Raw genomic sequence first — 17,233 nt, forward strand, 5'->3', positions numbered from 1 at the left:
AGATGATTTACCTTCACCGCAGCAGTAGCGCTTTTCCTCATAGTCAGAGCCAGTGTACTCCAACAGCAGGCGGATAGGCTGAGCAAGCTGCATGAAGCATCAAAAAAAAAAAAAAAAAAAAAAAAAAAAAAAAAAAAGAGTTTTATTGTTTTCCTTTTTAACCAAATAACTAACCAAAAATGTGTGATTTTGTAAGAAGTTACTTCAGGAATCATCACAACAGAACTTAGGAAAGACAGACCTATAACTGCTTTAGAAAGCATAGACTTTATACATTTGACCTTCAGAAATCCAATTTAGAAGTGTTCTGTGTATGAAAACACACATGGTTCTTCCTGACCTCATACAACATTTCTGTCTTATCAATAAATTCTTTAGATTAAACTGACAGCAGAGGCGCTCAACTCAACTCATCACCAATCTGCTGTTTCGCAGTTGTGAATTTCGCGTTTCGTGACTTATGCAAGAGGTCTGTTTCAGCAGAGTTCCGGTTTAGGGCACAGTATAAACAAATCTCGAAGTATGGACAATAAGACAACATTGGGGCACGACAGAAGTCCATCACAGGTGCTACACCTCTTCTCGATAACCCTCAACTTGGGAGAACGTGTCGTCATTATCATAATCACCCGTGAACTCGCTGAATCAATGCCATCCACATCCTCGCTAGCCATTGTTTACATGGTTTTGAAACGCCGGTGTCCCCGACTGAACGGTCCCCCCCGCCTTCACTGTACATTAGCCGCGGTTCACCGATTATCACGTTTCTGCTTAAAACCGCACTCCAGTTATCTATCTCAGTGACAGATATCTGAAGCTTTTGTACAACAATCATTTCTACATAAATTTACCATTGTTTCAGAATAAAAGACGGAGGAAGCGGTCAGTACGCCGTAGAGACACGAGTTGCTAGCTGATGCATACACTGCGTGTTGGTCATTTCAAAGCGTCACCAAGTGTCGCCTTGTTTCTGCTTCAAACCGACTTTAGAATGATTTAAGAGGTTTTACCTTGTCATTTCAATTTCCAATTTCAATTTATTTTCATTTATATAGCGCCAAATCAGAGTTGCCTCAAAGTGCTTCACACAGGTAAAGGTCTAACCTTACCAACCTCCAGAGCAACAGTGGTAAGGGAAAAACTCCCTCTGAGGAAGAAACCTCAAGCAGACCAGACTCAAAGGGGTGACCCGCTGCTTGGGCCATGCTACAAACATAAATTACAGAACAATTCACAGACAAATATATAACAAATGCTATTGGTGCACAGGACAGGAGGATCGCCAACACGAATACAACTCCCATCTCTGGATGGAGCTGCACCTTAAACAGAGAGAAAAAACAATCAGGCATCAGAAAGACAAAAAAAAAAAAAAACCCACATATAATTTGCCAGCATTAAACAACAAGAAAAACAGAAGAAATACTAAGGTGATCGCCAGCCACTAGCCCTAAACTTCACTAAAAGACCCAGAATTTAGGTAAAGTTGAGGCTGCGGCCCGCTCCAATTACTAATAAATTAATTAAAAAAAGAGTAAAAAGCGTAAAACAAAACTGTACCAGTATGCTAGCCATATGAAAGGGAAAATAAGTGTGTCTTAAGTCTGGACTTGAAAGTCTCCACAGAATCTGACTGTTTTATTGATGCAGGGAGATCATTCCACAGAACAGGGGCATGATAAGAGAAAGCTCTGTGACCCGCAGACTTCTTATTCACCTTAGGGACACAAAGTAGCCCTGCACCCTGAGAACGTAAAGCCCGGGCCGGTACGTAAGGTTTAATTAGGTCAGCTAGGTAGGGAGGTGCCAGTCCATGAATAATTTTATAGGTTAGTAGCAGAATCTTAAAATCTGATCACACTGGGACAGGAAGCCAGTGAAGGGATGCTAAAATGGGTGTAATGTGGTCGAACTTTCTGCTTCGTGTCAAAAGTCTGACTGCAGCATTTTGAACCAATTGGAGACCCCTAATGCTAGACTGCGGTAAACCAGAAAATAGAACATTGCAGTAGTCCAATCTAGAAGAGATAAATGCATGAATCAGGGTCTCAGCATCAGCCATAGACAGGATGGGACGAATCTTTGCTATATTTCGCAGGTGGACGAAAGCAGTCCTAGTAATATTTGTAATGTGGAGGCCAAAGGACAGCGAAGGATCAAAAATTACCCCAAGGTTCTTCACTTTGTCAGTGTGATGTATGACACATGAGCCGAGGCTGAACGTTAACTGGTCAAATTGATGCCGATGTCTCACTGGACCAAGAACCATCATTTTAGTCTCAGAGTTTAAAAGTAGGAAGTTTCTAGACATCCAACTTCTCACTGCTGCAAGGCAATCTTCTATGGATTTTATGTGAACGAGATTACCAGCAGTTATTGGCATGTATAACTGAGTATCATCTGCATAGCAGTGAAAGGTAATCCCAAAACGCTGCAATATGTGCCCAAGGGGCGCTATATAAAGGGAGAAAAGCAGGGGGCCTAAGACAGACCCCTGTGGAACCCCAAATTTCATGTCACTAAGGTTAGAGATAGTGTTACTGTACAAAACACAGTAAGAACGACTGGTCAAGTATGACGTCAGCCATGCAAGGGCACTCCCAGTAATCCCAAAGTAACTTTCCAGCCTATCAAGTAGAATATGATGATCCACTGTATCAAATGCAGCACTGAGATCTAACAGCAACAGAACCATAGTGGTGTCCGAATCCATTGTAAGCAGAAGATCATTCACCACTTTAGTGAGAGCCGTCTCTGTGGAATGATATTTTCTAAAAGCAGACTGCAGTGGCTCAAAGAGATTATTCTCAGTAAGACAGTCTACGAGCTGCCGTGACACCACTTTTTCCAGAATTTTAGAGAAAAATGATAGCTTGGATATTGGCCGATAGTTTGTCAATACACTAGGGTCAAGATTGGGTTTCTTAAGTAATGGTTTAATCACTGCAGATTTGAAACATTTGGGAACAGATCCAGAAGTTAAAGAAAGATTAATAATTTCCAGCACAGTCGGCCCAAGAGTGAGCCACAGGTCCTTAAACAGTTTTGTTGATATAGGCTCAAATAAACAGGTTGTGCTTTTTGTTGACATTATGAGTTTTGTCAGCATGCCTAGCGAGATACTGTCAAATTCTGTAAATCTAGGTAATACCTCAGTAGTGGTGCCCACATCAATAGCAGGGTGTAGTGGCTGGATTAAGGCATGCCGGGAGATGTTTAACCTGATGTCTTCTATTTTCTTCCCAAAGTAATCCAGGAAATCTTGTGCTGGAAAAGGAGACCCAACTACAGGTTCTGCCCATGCAAAAGTGTTGCCACCGTGTCAAACAAGAACTTTGAGTTATGCTTGTTTTTGTTGATCAAATCAAAGTAGTAAGTCCGCTTTGTAGCCAATAATGCATGCTTATAGTCTAAGATAGCATCACGCCACGCAATGTGAAATACTTCTAATTTTGAATGACGCCATTTCCGTTCTAGACCTCTTGCTTTATGCTTGAGGTCACGCAGATAATCATTGAAACAAGGTGACTGATTTGGGGGAGCGCGGTTTTAACACAGGTGGTGCAATCATGTCGAGTGTAGTTTTGAGCACTGAGTTTAAACTATCCACAAGTCTGTCTACTGACTGGGTATTTGTCAAATGTGAAGCTAAGACATCAGGCAGTCTAGCTTCGAGTTCAGTCTTAGTTGATGAGTTGATGCATCGCCGTAATGATATATAAGGTTGTTGTTCCACTAAACACGGCAGCGAAACTGTAAATTTAATAAGTGAGTGATCAGACACCACTGATGTAAAAGGCATGATGTCAATATTCGTGACAGCAATACCACGTGTGAGAACCAGATCCAGGGTATTTCCACTAATGTGCGTCAAATCCCGAATGCATTGCTGAAATCCTAATGCATCCACAATTTCCATAAATGATTTGCAGAGGGGATCAGAAGGCTTGTTTATATGAATGTTAAATGTCATCTGATGGTTAATAATCCCATTAATTCATTTGATCGCTTTGGGTGAAGAGACTGTCTCAGACGAGCTACTGAGCTCTGAAATGATGCATACGCAGCGGAGGCAGAGCGGACCGATTTTTAGGGGCGGACTGCGACACCGGAACTCTGATGGTACCGCTGTGCATTCTGAGAAGCACAGGAGGCCGCCAGGGAATTAGTGAAACGTTAAAGTCCTGAATTCCAAACAAGCTTTATTTGCATTCTCACTTGAAAGCAAAAAATTTAATTACACTGACAGTAAATGTTGTATATGCTATTAAGAGCGGGAAAAACGAACTATACTGAGCTTTACAAGCTTGGAATTTAAGCCTTACCATTTTGCACAGGTAATGCAGTTATCTAGCATTGATGTCCGCTTATGGATTGGCAGAACTGATGCAGGGGATACAGAAAGGCACTCCAACAATCTCCCCCCCAATTTAAATTTTGTAATAAGCTGATGCAATTCTTTGTACTATTTTATGATGTGGCAGCTTTTCTAAGAAGTTGTAATGCAGGTAGTGATTTTTTTTTTAGCATGAAACTGCATGAACAAGTGAAAAAAGGAAAATAAAATCCTAATTATGTATAATTCATTAAATTACAGGGAAGATGTTCAAATGATACATGTCAGTTAAAACTCTTGTCTTAATCTCTATATTGTATTGCATTTTTTTTTTAATCTCCAATATCAACATTAGTGCACAAACGCACTATTAGCGCCATCAGCCACATACATAAATGAGGGGGGGGGGGGACCCTTTTGGTGCTGTGTTTGTGTTTTACACCTTAACCAAAATGAAAGTCACAAAAAAAAGAAAATTCCGATTAACAGACCATCATATTCTCTGATCAATGTGTTCTACTTGCACCTTTTCACTCGCTTTGACTCAAACGTTTGCAGGCTGCAGCTTGGTAAACCATGACAGTCAAGCTCCCATGATGAAGCTCCAATGTGCGCGGTGCTCTGGCAGTCATGACTGCTAGACTTTTGTCATTGAATCTGTCTCAAACATTTTAATTGACCGATGACAATTATAGAAAAATGGCAGTCCACCCAGTTAATTGGCCAACCAAATAACCGGTTGACCATTGTCATTGGCACTAAAGGCTTAACGGACCAAAGGAAGAAAGTGTTTGAGGGGCGTCAGCTATGATGAGATATAGCCATAACTTACACCTCTAAGCTTTAAGACTGATCCAAGGCCATCAGCTAATTGCCTCACCAAAAGCTTAATTACTCAAAGCTTCGTTTCACAGCCGATTATAGATTTCCTATCACAATGACAAGAAATGCAGACACTGAAGGATCAAAAGCAACAGGGCTATGAATGCTTGACCACCACAAGTCAGTTACCCCTGTGGTAAATTTTCTGACACCCCCTGCTTAAAGCCCAAGTCAAAAGGACATTACTGAAAGTAACGTATAGCAAACTGCCTGTGATATTACAAACTGAAGGTACCATAGCTCAACGTCTGAACATGCAACATGAAGGAATCTAGTCATTGTTGATTAGACTGACTGAACTGGGGAGAGACTTAAAATTATCAAAACAGTAGTTTTGTTTTCACTCCCATATTTAATAAAGTTTGACATGCGGCCAGCGCATGCACAAAATTCCTAGAAACTAGCTGGATAGGTTTTTTTTGGGGGGGGGAAGGGTGGAGTTGAACTGATGTCATTTCTAACCCGTTTTACCTACATTTCAAATATATTTCATCGTTGTACTTTTACTAATTTGAGGGAGCAGGACCTATACATTCAGAGTTGTGTTTTTTTCCCCTCCCAAAATGGTTATGTTACAGCAGCCGTAACTAAGTCTTGAGGCTATTCTTACAGCAGCCTCCGTAACTGATGTTCTGTGATTCAGTGTTCATTGCTGGTTCCTTGTTAGTTGGGTGGTTAAGTGTCACCACTTGCAATGCAGGAAACATGGGTTGAAATCTGTGTCAGTTATTGTTTCAGTTCATGCGTCTCTGGAAGATTTGGGTTAAGGTTAGGATGTTACATCACCTCTGTAATAATAACCTACCAATACAAGGTTCAGGAACTTCTTTCCCACAGCAATTACACTGTTAAACAGCTGAACACTCTCCACCGCCCTTAAGGACAGAGCCCCCCACCACTGGTCACTTTACTATATTATAGACACTTTATTCTATTCCACTACAATACCTGTTAACTTGAATCCATTGGCTCAATTGCACTATCATGTACATATCATATCGTAATTCATTATTATCAGGTTGTCCTAAAAGTTCCCTAAAAAGCCTTCAGTTAATTCAAAATGCTGCAGCTAGAGTACTAACAGGGACTAGAAGGAGAGAGCATCTCTCACCCATATTGGCCTCCTGTTAATTCTAGAATAGAATTTAAAATTCTTCTTCTTACTTATAAGGTTTTGAATAATCAGGTCCCATCTTATCTTAGGGACCTCGTAGTACCATATCACCCCAATAGAGCGCTTCGCTCTCAGACTGCAGGCTTACTTGTAGTTCCTAGGGTTTGTAAGAGTAGAATGGGAGGCAGAGCCTTCAGCTTTCAGGCTCCTCTCCTGTGGAACCAGCTCCCAATTCAGATCAGGGAGACAGACACCCTCTCTACTTTTAAGATTAGGCTTAAAACTTTCCTTTTTGCTAAAGCTTATAGTTAGGGCTGGATCAGGTGACCCTGAACCATCCCTTAGTTATGCTGCTATAGACGTAGACTGCTGGGGGGTTCCCATGATGCACTGTTTCTTTCTCTTTTTGCTCTGTATGCACCACTCTGCATTTAATCATTAGTGATCGATCTCTGCTCCCCTCCACAGCATGTCTTTTTCCTGGTTCTCTCCCTCAGCCCCAACCAGTCCTAGCAGAAGACTGCCCCTCCCTGAGCCTGGTTCTGCTGGAGGTTTCTTCCTGTTAAAAGGGAGTTTTTCCTTCCCACTGTAGCCAAGTGCTTGCTCACAGGGGGTCGTTTTGACCGTTGGGGTTTTACATAATTATTGTATGGCCTTGCCTTACAATATAAAGCGCCTTGGGGCAACTGTTTGTTGTGATTTGGCGCTATATAAAAAATTGATTGATTGATTGATATCATGTAGGCCATTACACAAGCATATTTTATATTTATTTTTATTACATTGCTTGTTATATTCTATTGTTCTTACCAGCATGCTTATTTTATGTTATTTCATTCCCTCCCCCCCAACTTATATTTCGATATTTTACACACACACACACACACACACAATTCTTGGAAGCTGAAAATGTCCCAGTTCTTGCATGGCCGGCATACTCACTGGACATGTCACCCATTGAGCATGTTTGGGATGCTCTGGACCGGCATATACGACAACGTGTACCAGTTCCTGCCGATATCCAGCAACTTCGCACAGCCATTGAAGAGGAGTGGACCAACATTCCACAAGCCACAATTGACAACCTGATCAACTCTATGCGAAGGAGATGTGTTGCACTGCATGAGGCAAATAGTGGTCACACCAGATACTGACTGGTATCCCCCCCAATAAAACAAAACTGCACCTTTCAGAGTGGCCTTTTATTGTGGACAGTCTAAGGCACACCTGTGCACTAATCATGGTGTCTAATCAGCATCTTGGTATGGCACACCTGTGAGGTGGGATGGATTATCTCAGCAAAGGAGAAGTGCTCACTATCACAGATTTAGACTGGTTTGTGAACAATATTTGAGGGAAATGGTGATATTGTGTATGTGGAAAAAGTTTTAGATCTCTGAGTTCATCTCATACAAAATGGGAGCAAAACCAGAAGTGTTGCATTTATATTTTTGTTGAGTGTACATACACACACATACATATATATTTGGGCATCCAGTGTGGGCAGCAAAGTAAGAATTTCATTACACAGGGAAACATGTTTCTTTACTGTGCATATGACAATAAAAGCTTTGAATCTTGAATCTACAAGGCTATGGTCAGTGTTAACGATATCTAGGGCTTTATTTTAGTAAGAGCACAATGTAAATAAGTAATGTTAACTATAGGGATGCACAGATACCTAATTCAGATACCAAATTTAGATCCTGATACCTGAATTTGGCTCTCTGCCGATACTATTCCAAAACCAGAGCTCTGTTTGCTTTAATATTACTATGATAATTATTGTTTATTTTATATGAGGATATTTTGTATCCCCATGATGAAGTGGTATAGAGAAGGTATAAAAAAAACAAAAGACCTGAAAGTTCAGCTACAATTTGCCAGAAGGTACATCTGAGATGCAAGCCTAGATTTGATGGTTTGGTGAAACAATTAAGTATCTATTATTTATTGATGGGTCAGTGGCTGAAGTTCTATCTCTTGAGCACCAGATGGCACCCCCATCCAAAGTACATGATCCGGTTTCAAGACGGCACATTTCCTCATTTCCAAAACGCCACAAAATTACAAGAAACCACAAATAAATAAATGTACTTAGTTTACTCATATTTGAAGTCAGTGTGGCTAATTCGTCAGACCCTGGGTCATTTTGCCTTTCTGCTCCTGGTTTAAAAAAATAAAATCCTTATTTAATGTGGCGCTTTTTCAAATATTTGATTCAGGACTCTCCTCTGATGTGGAAAAGTTAACTAACTATGTTAAGGCTAACTTGACAAAGTGCATGCAAAAAGCTATAGTTTGTGTGGACTCGGTAGCTATATAGTTCTGTGCCACGTGTGTTGCACATAAGTGATTAAAAGTAAGTAAGTGTCTATGCATTATGAGGCACCTCATTCTTCCAAAACTCATTACATTTGCATGCATACTGCGTAGAAAATCAATAAAAATAAAAAAAAATCTAAATGAAGAATCACAGCCACTAAACAGCCGCTTTCCATGCACGTTTGTATATCTACATTTTACCCATGATGCTTTGTACCAATGATGTTGAACTCTCTTCACCTTTGCCAAACTAATCCATCTACCTGCCAGCTGTGGCAGATCAAGTTGCTGATTAAAAAGCACAGGTCTGCGTTGTCTACTCAATACTTTGACTTTTTAGAATCAAAAGTGCAACAAGCAAATTGAACTTTCAACGAATGACTTAAGATCTCGTAATTATGATTTTAAGAGCCAAATGCTGTAATTGTATCTCCTTTTGACCGCAATTTCGCTTTTTTTTTTTTTTTTTGGTGGCACAATCTTCCACAGACCAACACCCACCAGACAGAAAATACCTTAGGTTAGCACTCTTCTTCTCTCAAGAAGTATTAGGAAGGTCACTGGGACAGAACAAAGCGCGTCTGGCAGATTTTAATTGTAAAAAGTACTTCAGCTGCGGGCCGCTCACAGCATATGAATGACTTCGCGTAACTCTCACTCGACATTTTTCCAAATGCAGTCAATCGTAGAAGAAAGGCTCTGTATTTAAAAACGCTGAGTTAGTTTGCTCATAAGTTTTACTTACCCCACGAATATCCCAATAACCCAGGAGCATTGGCATGTTGACTCACTTTTGAAACACACAGACGCCAAAAGTGTCGAATAACGAGTTAACGCGAGAACATAAGCAGGAGGTGGGTGGGGCCAAGAGGCTGACGCAAATAAAGCTGGCACGTGACACCCCTCCACAGATGCTTTAAATTCTGAGGTTCAGTTGAACATTCCACTCAGTAAAGCAGAAGTTAAGCGCATAATAGTTATTAAAATGTTAGGCTTATGGCAGGGGCAGTGGAACAGGGAGAGTAAGGGCAGCTTCCTTCGCGCTGTACAAAAACAGGTTCCCACTATAAGATGGAGTGATTGGAGTCGTAATAACAAGGCTTAGGAGGGCACACTAGGCTGAACCATAATCTCCACCTTCTTGGGAAGCATGCTACGGGTCATTGTGTTAACTGCAGGGAAATGGAAACTGTTCATCATGTTCTGTTAGACTGCCAAGCGTACAGCATACAAAGAAGTATTCTGCATGGGGGTGACCAGGCTCTCTCTTGAGGGACTACTTTCCTTCTCTGTGCCGTCAGCTTGGAAATTTGTGTTTAAGTTCCTTAAGGACACAGGACTTTTTGATAGGATTTAGTTGACCTTATTTATCTAGGTTTTTTTTTTGTTTTTTTTTGTCACTCCGTCGATGCTGCCCTCCTGTTGTTACACACTTGCGCAGTTGGTGGCGGTAATGCAACGTTCCGGATGTCAACCGCCAATAAATTACAACAAGAAGAAGAACCCCCCCTCCACAGAAATACTTTTATCAAGAGCCAAAAGCAAATAAACTGCAAATATAGAGTAGAATTTTCCATCACAGGAACTTTGCATATTTTATCAAGTGGCCACACTGAACTGTAGAAGTTAAAAAAAAAATATGGGCAGATATGTATCACGAAATGACTTTAAAATATTTCTATTTGGGTTTTAAATGGTCAAGTTGAATAATTGCATTAAAGCTCAATCTTAATAGCATAATTTGAAATTAAAAACATCAGTTTGGAACTGCATTTCAAATAAATAACTTGAAAGTGAATATATTCTTCCTCATTCAGTTCTGGTGTTGTGTAATCTTTAGTTAAAAGAAATGTGTGCTAATGAAGAACTTGTATGAATTGCCAGGAAAGGACACATTATAATTACCCACTTATTAAATTTTAATTTATTTGATGTTATTTTATTTCATTTTATTTATTGTATTCATTTATTATATCTCAAGAACAAAGAAGCCAACATGGATCAAACTTTACTGGAATATTACTTTGATAGTAATTAGATTTGGAGTAGTTTGCTCGAAGATCAAGGAAAGCATGGTTTTCAAACACCTTTTTTTCTACATCTCAACACCCACGAATCTTAGATGGATGATCTAAAGCATATTGATCAGCCAAAACATTTGTGAATGATTCATATGAATGACTCTAATGAATTCGCACAGATGTCATACACTGGATTTAGAGTGACGGCAGCATAGGGGTTTGACGCCCATCACGATTGCATCATTCTGCCACGTATTTTATGCCCTGCACGGCGCTTGCGCCGCGAGGCAGGGCATATAGCACCCGGGTTGCCCGTCCGTCCTCCTGTCTGTCCGTTCGTAGCTCGGCACCTATTGCTCGAAGAAACTTCATATTTGATGGGTACATGCCTTGGAGGAATACTTCACATGGGTTTGAAGGCCAGTGATCTTGACCTACTTTTCAAGGTCACCAATGGTCACAACTGTCAAGCCCTTTGCCACAACATTGCTCAGCACCCATTGCTCGCAGAAACTTCATATTTGATGGGTACATGCCTTGGAGGAGTACTTCGCATGGGTTCGAAGGCCGGTGACCTTGACCTACTTTTAAAAAATTACCAATAGTTGCATTTGTTCAAAGGCTACCGACTTTTTATGGTCACTGTTGGCCACATCCTCTAAATAAATATAATGTCAATCTCCACTTTTTCCACTGTGTATCCCAGTTTTTATCAAACACATGAGGGTTCAAACAAATACCTACCCCACACATGTACATATTACTTTGCATGGAAAACAGTACTGCGCACGGGGCATTTTGTGACGAATGTCTAGTTTCTACTTAATATACACCAGTTTTCACAGAGAATGCCACGATCATGTGTTGCAGTTGGTTGTACCAACCACAAGTTAAAAGATTGAAAAGTGTGTTTTTTTTTAGCCCCAAAAGTGCCACAAAAGTCCAGACAGAAGGGATAAATGGCTGGCTGCTATCAGCCGAGTAAACGAGGATGGTCATGGGAATAACGCCGCTGGACCGCTAGTTGGCATTGTTGATGGTCGGAACTACGACTGATTGTCTTTGAACCTTCGACTTTCGTTCTTGATTAATGAAAACATTCTTGGCAAATGCTTCCACTTTAATACGTCTTGCGCTGGTCCAAGAATTTCACCTCTCGTGGCACGATACGAATGTCCCCGGCCATCCCTCTTAATCATGGCCCCAGTTCAGAGGAAGAAAACCCACAAAATAGAACCGGAGTCCTATTCCATCATTCCTAGCTTGGGTGTTCAGGCAACCGGGCATGCTTTGAACACTAATTTTTTCAAAGTAAACACTTCGGACCCTGCAGGACACTCAGCTAAGAGCATCGAAGGGGCGCCAAGAGACAGGGGCCGGGACAGATGACAGCTCGCCTCGCGGCGGGCCGTGAGCTCAATCCCGAGATCCAACTACAAGCTTTTTAACTGCAGCAACTTTTTAGCCGCAGCAAATTTTGCACACCTATCAAGGCTCTCCACATACTCATACCCTCATAAAAATGCAGAGCTCCCCCATAGCACCTGCAGAAAAAATCTCTGTGGCTGCCGCTGCTGCCCATTGCTCCCAGTGGTTGGATTGTGTTTGACTGTAGTTAGAATGGGTTGAATGCAGAGGATAAATTTAATTGTATGTAGATACGAAGGCCTTTCTTCATCTCTAAGCTGACTATGAACCTTGCAAATAATTTTGTTTTAAATGGTTTACAGTTGGGGCTTGGTTTTAAACAGTCCAATATGCATAAAAATGCCTGGAAATTTGAGTGGCACTTCTGGATTCGTGCAGCTGCTTTCCACAAATCTTGAAGTGTTACATAGTAGCAGAGTTACCGTATGGTCATAGTCCTAGTGAATGCAGAGCACATACAATACTGACCTGATGAAGGCTTACAAATCATTGGTGGTGTACTTCTGTCTCAGGCTGGGTAGATGATCAACTGCATTTTCAGGGAAACGGAAAAGTTAACTAATGGGTACACTGTAACAAACTGCTGTAAATGAACAACCAAATTCTAACAGTAACAATGTTTTCTATTAAAACTGTAATGCATTATTTATGGGCAGCTTGCTGTTTCCAATAAAATACTGCAATATACTGTAAATAGTGTTGAATTTTGTGAGTAATCTTTGAATAAATGGGAGAGGCAGTAAAAATACTGTTGCATGCAGGACACCCGGAAGAGTGCAAAGGCCAACTGGACTTTCTTCAGCTCATTTTGGATCCATCTCAATCCTACATTTTGGACACTGAGTTGATTTAAATACCTTCATACATCTATCTGGTGTTTGCTTATTAGTGCAGCAGATAACAGAATATTTACAGAGGAATCCTTCAAATGGTGATACAATCACCAAATTTGGCAGAAGTACACCTTAGATATTACTCTTTTGAAAAAACGGGCCGCTTGAATTTTCAATAGGTGGCCACGTCGGGGTCAATTGAAGAATTACATAGGGGTCAGAATATAAAAATGCTCCATTCATATTGAAAATTATACCACATTATTTTTCTGATTGTAAAGATTCCAAAAAGGTATAGTTTGGACTATTACTGAATTATATAGAGTTATGGGGTATTGGCTATTCAGCTTGGGACTCCGACGAGGGTGGTCGCATCTCCTCCACTCTCCCTTATCTCTGTTCTCTGCCTTTGACCTTCAAGTCCCTACTTCACCAGACTGTGAATTCCTCAAATTATATTGGATTCTGGATCTATTGGACTACTACTGGATTAACCATGGAATTGATCAGCTGGTCTCTGAACGCTATTGACACCATTTTTTCTACAAGGTCAGGACTGGGGGATCCTACCTGCCCAGATGGAACGCATCCTGCGGGCTATGTTCTCGACTCCTGAGGGTCTTGGCGTGTTGCATGCTTGGTGCCTTTCTCCATTGAGGACGTCGAGGATTTATTCATTTTTGGTCTCATGGAGCAGGGCTGGTACTTTTTGGCTTATGTGCTGCCCTGATCTATCAAGAACCACGGCCCCTCGCTTGCCCGTCATGATTAACAAGGTTGGCAAGACAGTACATTCTCAGACTGTGATGACTCTTGAACTCAGATGCAAATTGGATGACATCTTGGAGCAGATGCGCGCCTTGCAGTTGAAGCTGAAGATTTCAGAGGCCAGTGAATATTCTTAATTCATAATTGGGAAGTGGTTGTGCAAGTGGAACTGTTAAAAAGTGATTTCACTGCTGAGACCATAACATTACAGGATTATCAAGCCTGAAGGTCAATTGCCCTACTGTCTTCTCCAGAGGGATTTGTTTCGGCCTGGGGAACATTGGTTGTTTCTTATCTCATCTCACAAAGACAATAAAACTGTTTTTCACAGGACTGAAGCATGTTCCATTCCCTTCCCCCACCCCCTCCTTCTCCATCAACACCTCCCCTTTCCGGCGCCCGCTAACATCATTCCTTCCCCTGCGGGGTTGCGCGGTTTTTAGCTGCGGCAGGTCCCCATCCCCCCCCCCCCCCCAAGCTGGCAGCGGCGCGAATCCAGTTGCAGCGGCCACCACACACTCACACGCCTCAATTTGGAAAACGGACTGTTTCATGTTTAGTGCACATAAACAGTGTCAAATGTATATGTGTTGTCTTAATTCTGATGTGTGCCATTATTATGGTAAACAAGTAATAACTGTGGATTAATTGCTGTTTGTCTGTGGAATGTCAGTGTGGAAATCTCGTTGTAATGACAATGATAATAAAGCTATCCATCCATCCCAAAACAACAAGAATGGTGACAAAGTTCAGTTTCAGTTTGTACAGTGTCGGTGATGCAAATTATTGGTTGAGTTAATATGGTTTCAAAAAGGAATAGTTTGCACCATGTATCATGCTTAGTTATCACGTTACGGGGTAACAGACGAGGTCTGTTAGAAAAGTATTCTAAACTGGACGCTGTCTTGATCCGGTATGTCGTCTGACTAGCACAGGAATTGTGAAGAGTGGACATCAGCATTTTTTCGGCACATTGAGACAGACATGCAGAGGAATTCCGTGTGTCGCGGTGGAGCTGCATGGCGCAAAGCAACGCCGTGATGAAGCCTTCCAGGACATGTTGGGGCAGGTCCAGCTCATGCACAATCACAATCGGATAATCACACGACTGAAAAGCAACTGGAATCCATCTGAAATCCACCTTCAAGCCCTCCTGTGAGACCAACACCGAGGTGGTTTTGTCCCGCGTAATGAACGGCTCCGTGGCGCGTCCCTCCGCTTTTCTTTCCATGAAAAAAAACTCCTGTAATGGTGTAATGTACCGAAAAAGTGCTGATGTCCACATCTTCAGCCTTTTTGTGAAAGTCAGATGAGGTCCCGGATCAACAAAGCCTTCACTTTGGAAATGATCTGGTTGCTCCAGCGGGGTGTCAGCCTGTTGATGGGGGCTGGGAGCGTGCTGCGCTCTCAGCGGTTGTGCGCCGTCCTTAAAGCGGCAGTAACACACCTTAATCTGTATAATCCCCATAAAATTGTCCCTGAAAGCCATATTAATTTTCCGAACGGTGTCCACCTGGAGGTCTCACAGTTTCTGGAAAAAAAATTGATGCAGCAAAGCTCCAAATTGTTCAGACATTTATTCGCAATACAAAAATGACGAGAGGGGTGGACCAGTGCTCACACAAAGCCTGCTCACAGGCAAATGATGCAACCGACAGGCGTGAAAAAACTCACGCATGCGCACGAAGGTTCAAGCTTGGCTGATGCAATCACACGTGATTCAAATCCATATGGTTTTTGAAAAAATAGAAAGGTCGGATACATTTCTAACAGACCTCGTATGTCACGTCATAGAATTCAATGGACGTCAACATTATTTGACCTTTACTTTAGAGACCAAGCATTCAACACAGTCAAAACTATTCCATTTATTAATCCAAGTAGCTCAATCAACAATTTGCACCACTTTTTACGAAAATTGGAGCAACTTTAACTTTTGACCCCTGTACAAACTGAAATTGACCTTTGTCACCATTCTTAAGGTTTTTACCCCATAACTCCATAACATTCAGTCATAGATAGTCCAAACTATACCATTTTGGAATCTTTATGATCAGACAAATAATGTGGTATAGTTTTCAATATGACTGGAGTATTTTTATATTTTAACCCGTGTAATTCTTCAATTGACCGTTACATGGCCACCTATTGAAAATTCAAGTGGCCCGTCGGTTTTTTTCAAAAGAGCAATGACTAAGGAGAATTTGTGCTGGATTTGGTGCTTGTATCACCATGTGAATAATTGTTTCAGTTATTTGCTGCACTATCGTGGCGCAACATATACAAACTGTGATGCACAGTTTATTTAATCACAGCCACAGTAGCCTGTAACTACTTGGTCTTGGTGGCTTCTCTCACTGGTCTCCTTGCATGGGCTGTCTGTTTTTGACAGCTGCTTACTCCAGACAGATCTACTCTTTAGTGCCACACTCTTTCTTGTTGGTCAATGTAAATTAAGTTCAAGACATTTTCAGTGACTTAAGTGTTCATTTATCTATCTTCTAACTTGTCAAAAGATAATTGGCTGCAAAGGTGATTTGTGTTGTTTAATTATTTTGTCCAGTTACTTATGACCTGAAAATGCAGGCACTCTAAACAGAGTGCATCCAGAAAGCAACCAAAAATGAAGTCAGAATTGTCTGTAGACCTCCAAGACAAGACTGTTTTGAGGTACAAATGTTTGGAAGGGTACAGAAACATTTCTGCTGCTTTCAAGGTCCCAATGGGCACAGTGGCCATCATCTGAAAATGAAAGAAGTTCTGATCCACCAGTACTCTTTCTAGGGCTGGCCGCCCATCTAAACTGAGCAATCGGGCAGAAGGACCTTAGTCAGGGAGGTGACCAAGAACCCGATGGTCACTCTCTCGGAGCTTCAGCATTTGTCACTGGAGAGAGGAGAACCTTAGATGGACAACCATCTCTGCAGCAATCCACCAATCAGGCCTGTATGGTAGAGTGGACAGACGGAAGCTACTCCTTCGTAAAAGCAACATGGCAGCCCACCTGGAGTTTGCCAAAAGGCACCTGAAGGACTCTCAGACCATGAGAAAAATCTCAGGCCTGATGAAACAAAGATCGGACACTGTACGAGGTCTGTGATAAAAAAAAAGTGGTCCTTTTTATTTTTTTCAAAAAATAAATGGATTTGATTCATATGTTTTTACGTCAGACAAGCTTGAACCCTCGTGAGCATGCGTGAGTTTTGTCATGGCTGTCAGTGACGTCATTCGGCTGTGGGCAGGCTTTGAGTGAGGTGTGGACTCCCCCTCCCGTTGGAATCTCTGAGACGCTGCAGGGAGACGGCGCGCGTTGCTTTATCAAATTTTTTCAGGACCGGTGAGGGATATCCATGTGGACACTATTCGAGAAATTCAGCTGGTTTTCGGTGTAAAGTTTAACGGCTGACAGGGGCCGGGACAGGTGGCGTCCGTCTGGCTGTTTCGAGCTGAAAACATCCTAATTTAAATCTCTGTTCACCCAGGACGTCGTCAACAGAGAAGTTTCTGAAGAAGCCGGCATCAGGAG

General features: G+C 41.6%; 1 protein-coding gene across 1 annotated transcript in view; it reads right to left on the reverse strand.

The window, feature by feature from the left end:
• Positions 1-9,514, reverse strand: part of LOC117512238 (glutathione S-transferase Mu 1-like) — a 32,638-nt gene extending 23,124 nt beyond the window's left edge. Inside the window, exons 1-2 of the mRNA XM_034172234.1 lie at positions 9,403-9,514; positions 12-87 (exon numbers count right to left, since the gene is read on the reverse strand). Coding sequence (XP_034028125.1) covers positions 12-87; positions 9,403-9,438 — 112 coding nt within the window. The 5' untranslated portion in view covers positions 9,439-9,514. The remainder of the gene's footprint in view (positions 1-11; positions 88-9,402) is intronic.
• Between the last annotated feature and the right edge of the window lie 7,719 nt (positions 9,515-17,233).

This window comes from Thalassophryne amazonica, chromosome 6 (assembly GCF_902500255.1).
Source record: "Thalassophryne amazonica chromosome 6, fThaAma1.1, whole genome shotgun sequence".
NCBI classification, from domain to species: Eukaryota; Metazoa; Chordata; class Actinopteri; order Batrachoidiformes; family Batrachoididae; genus Thalassophryne; species Thalassophryne amazonica.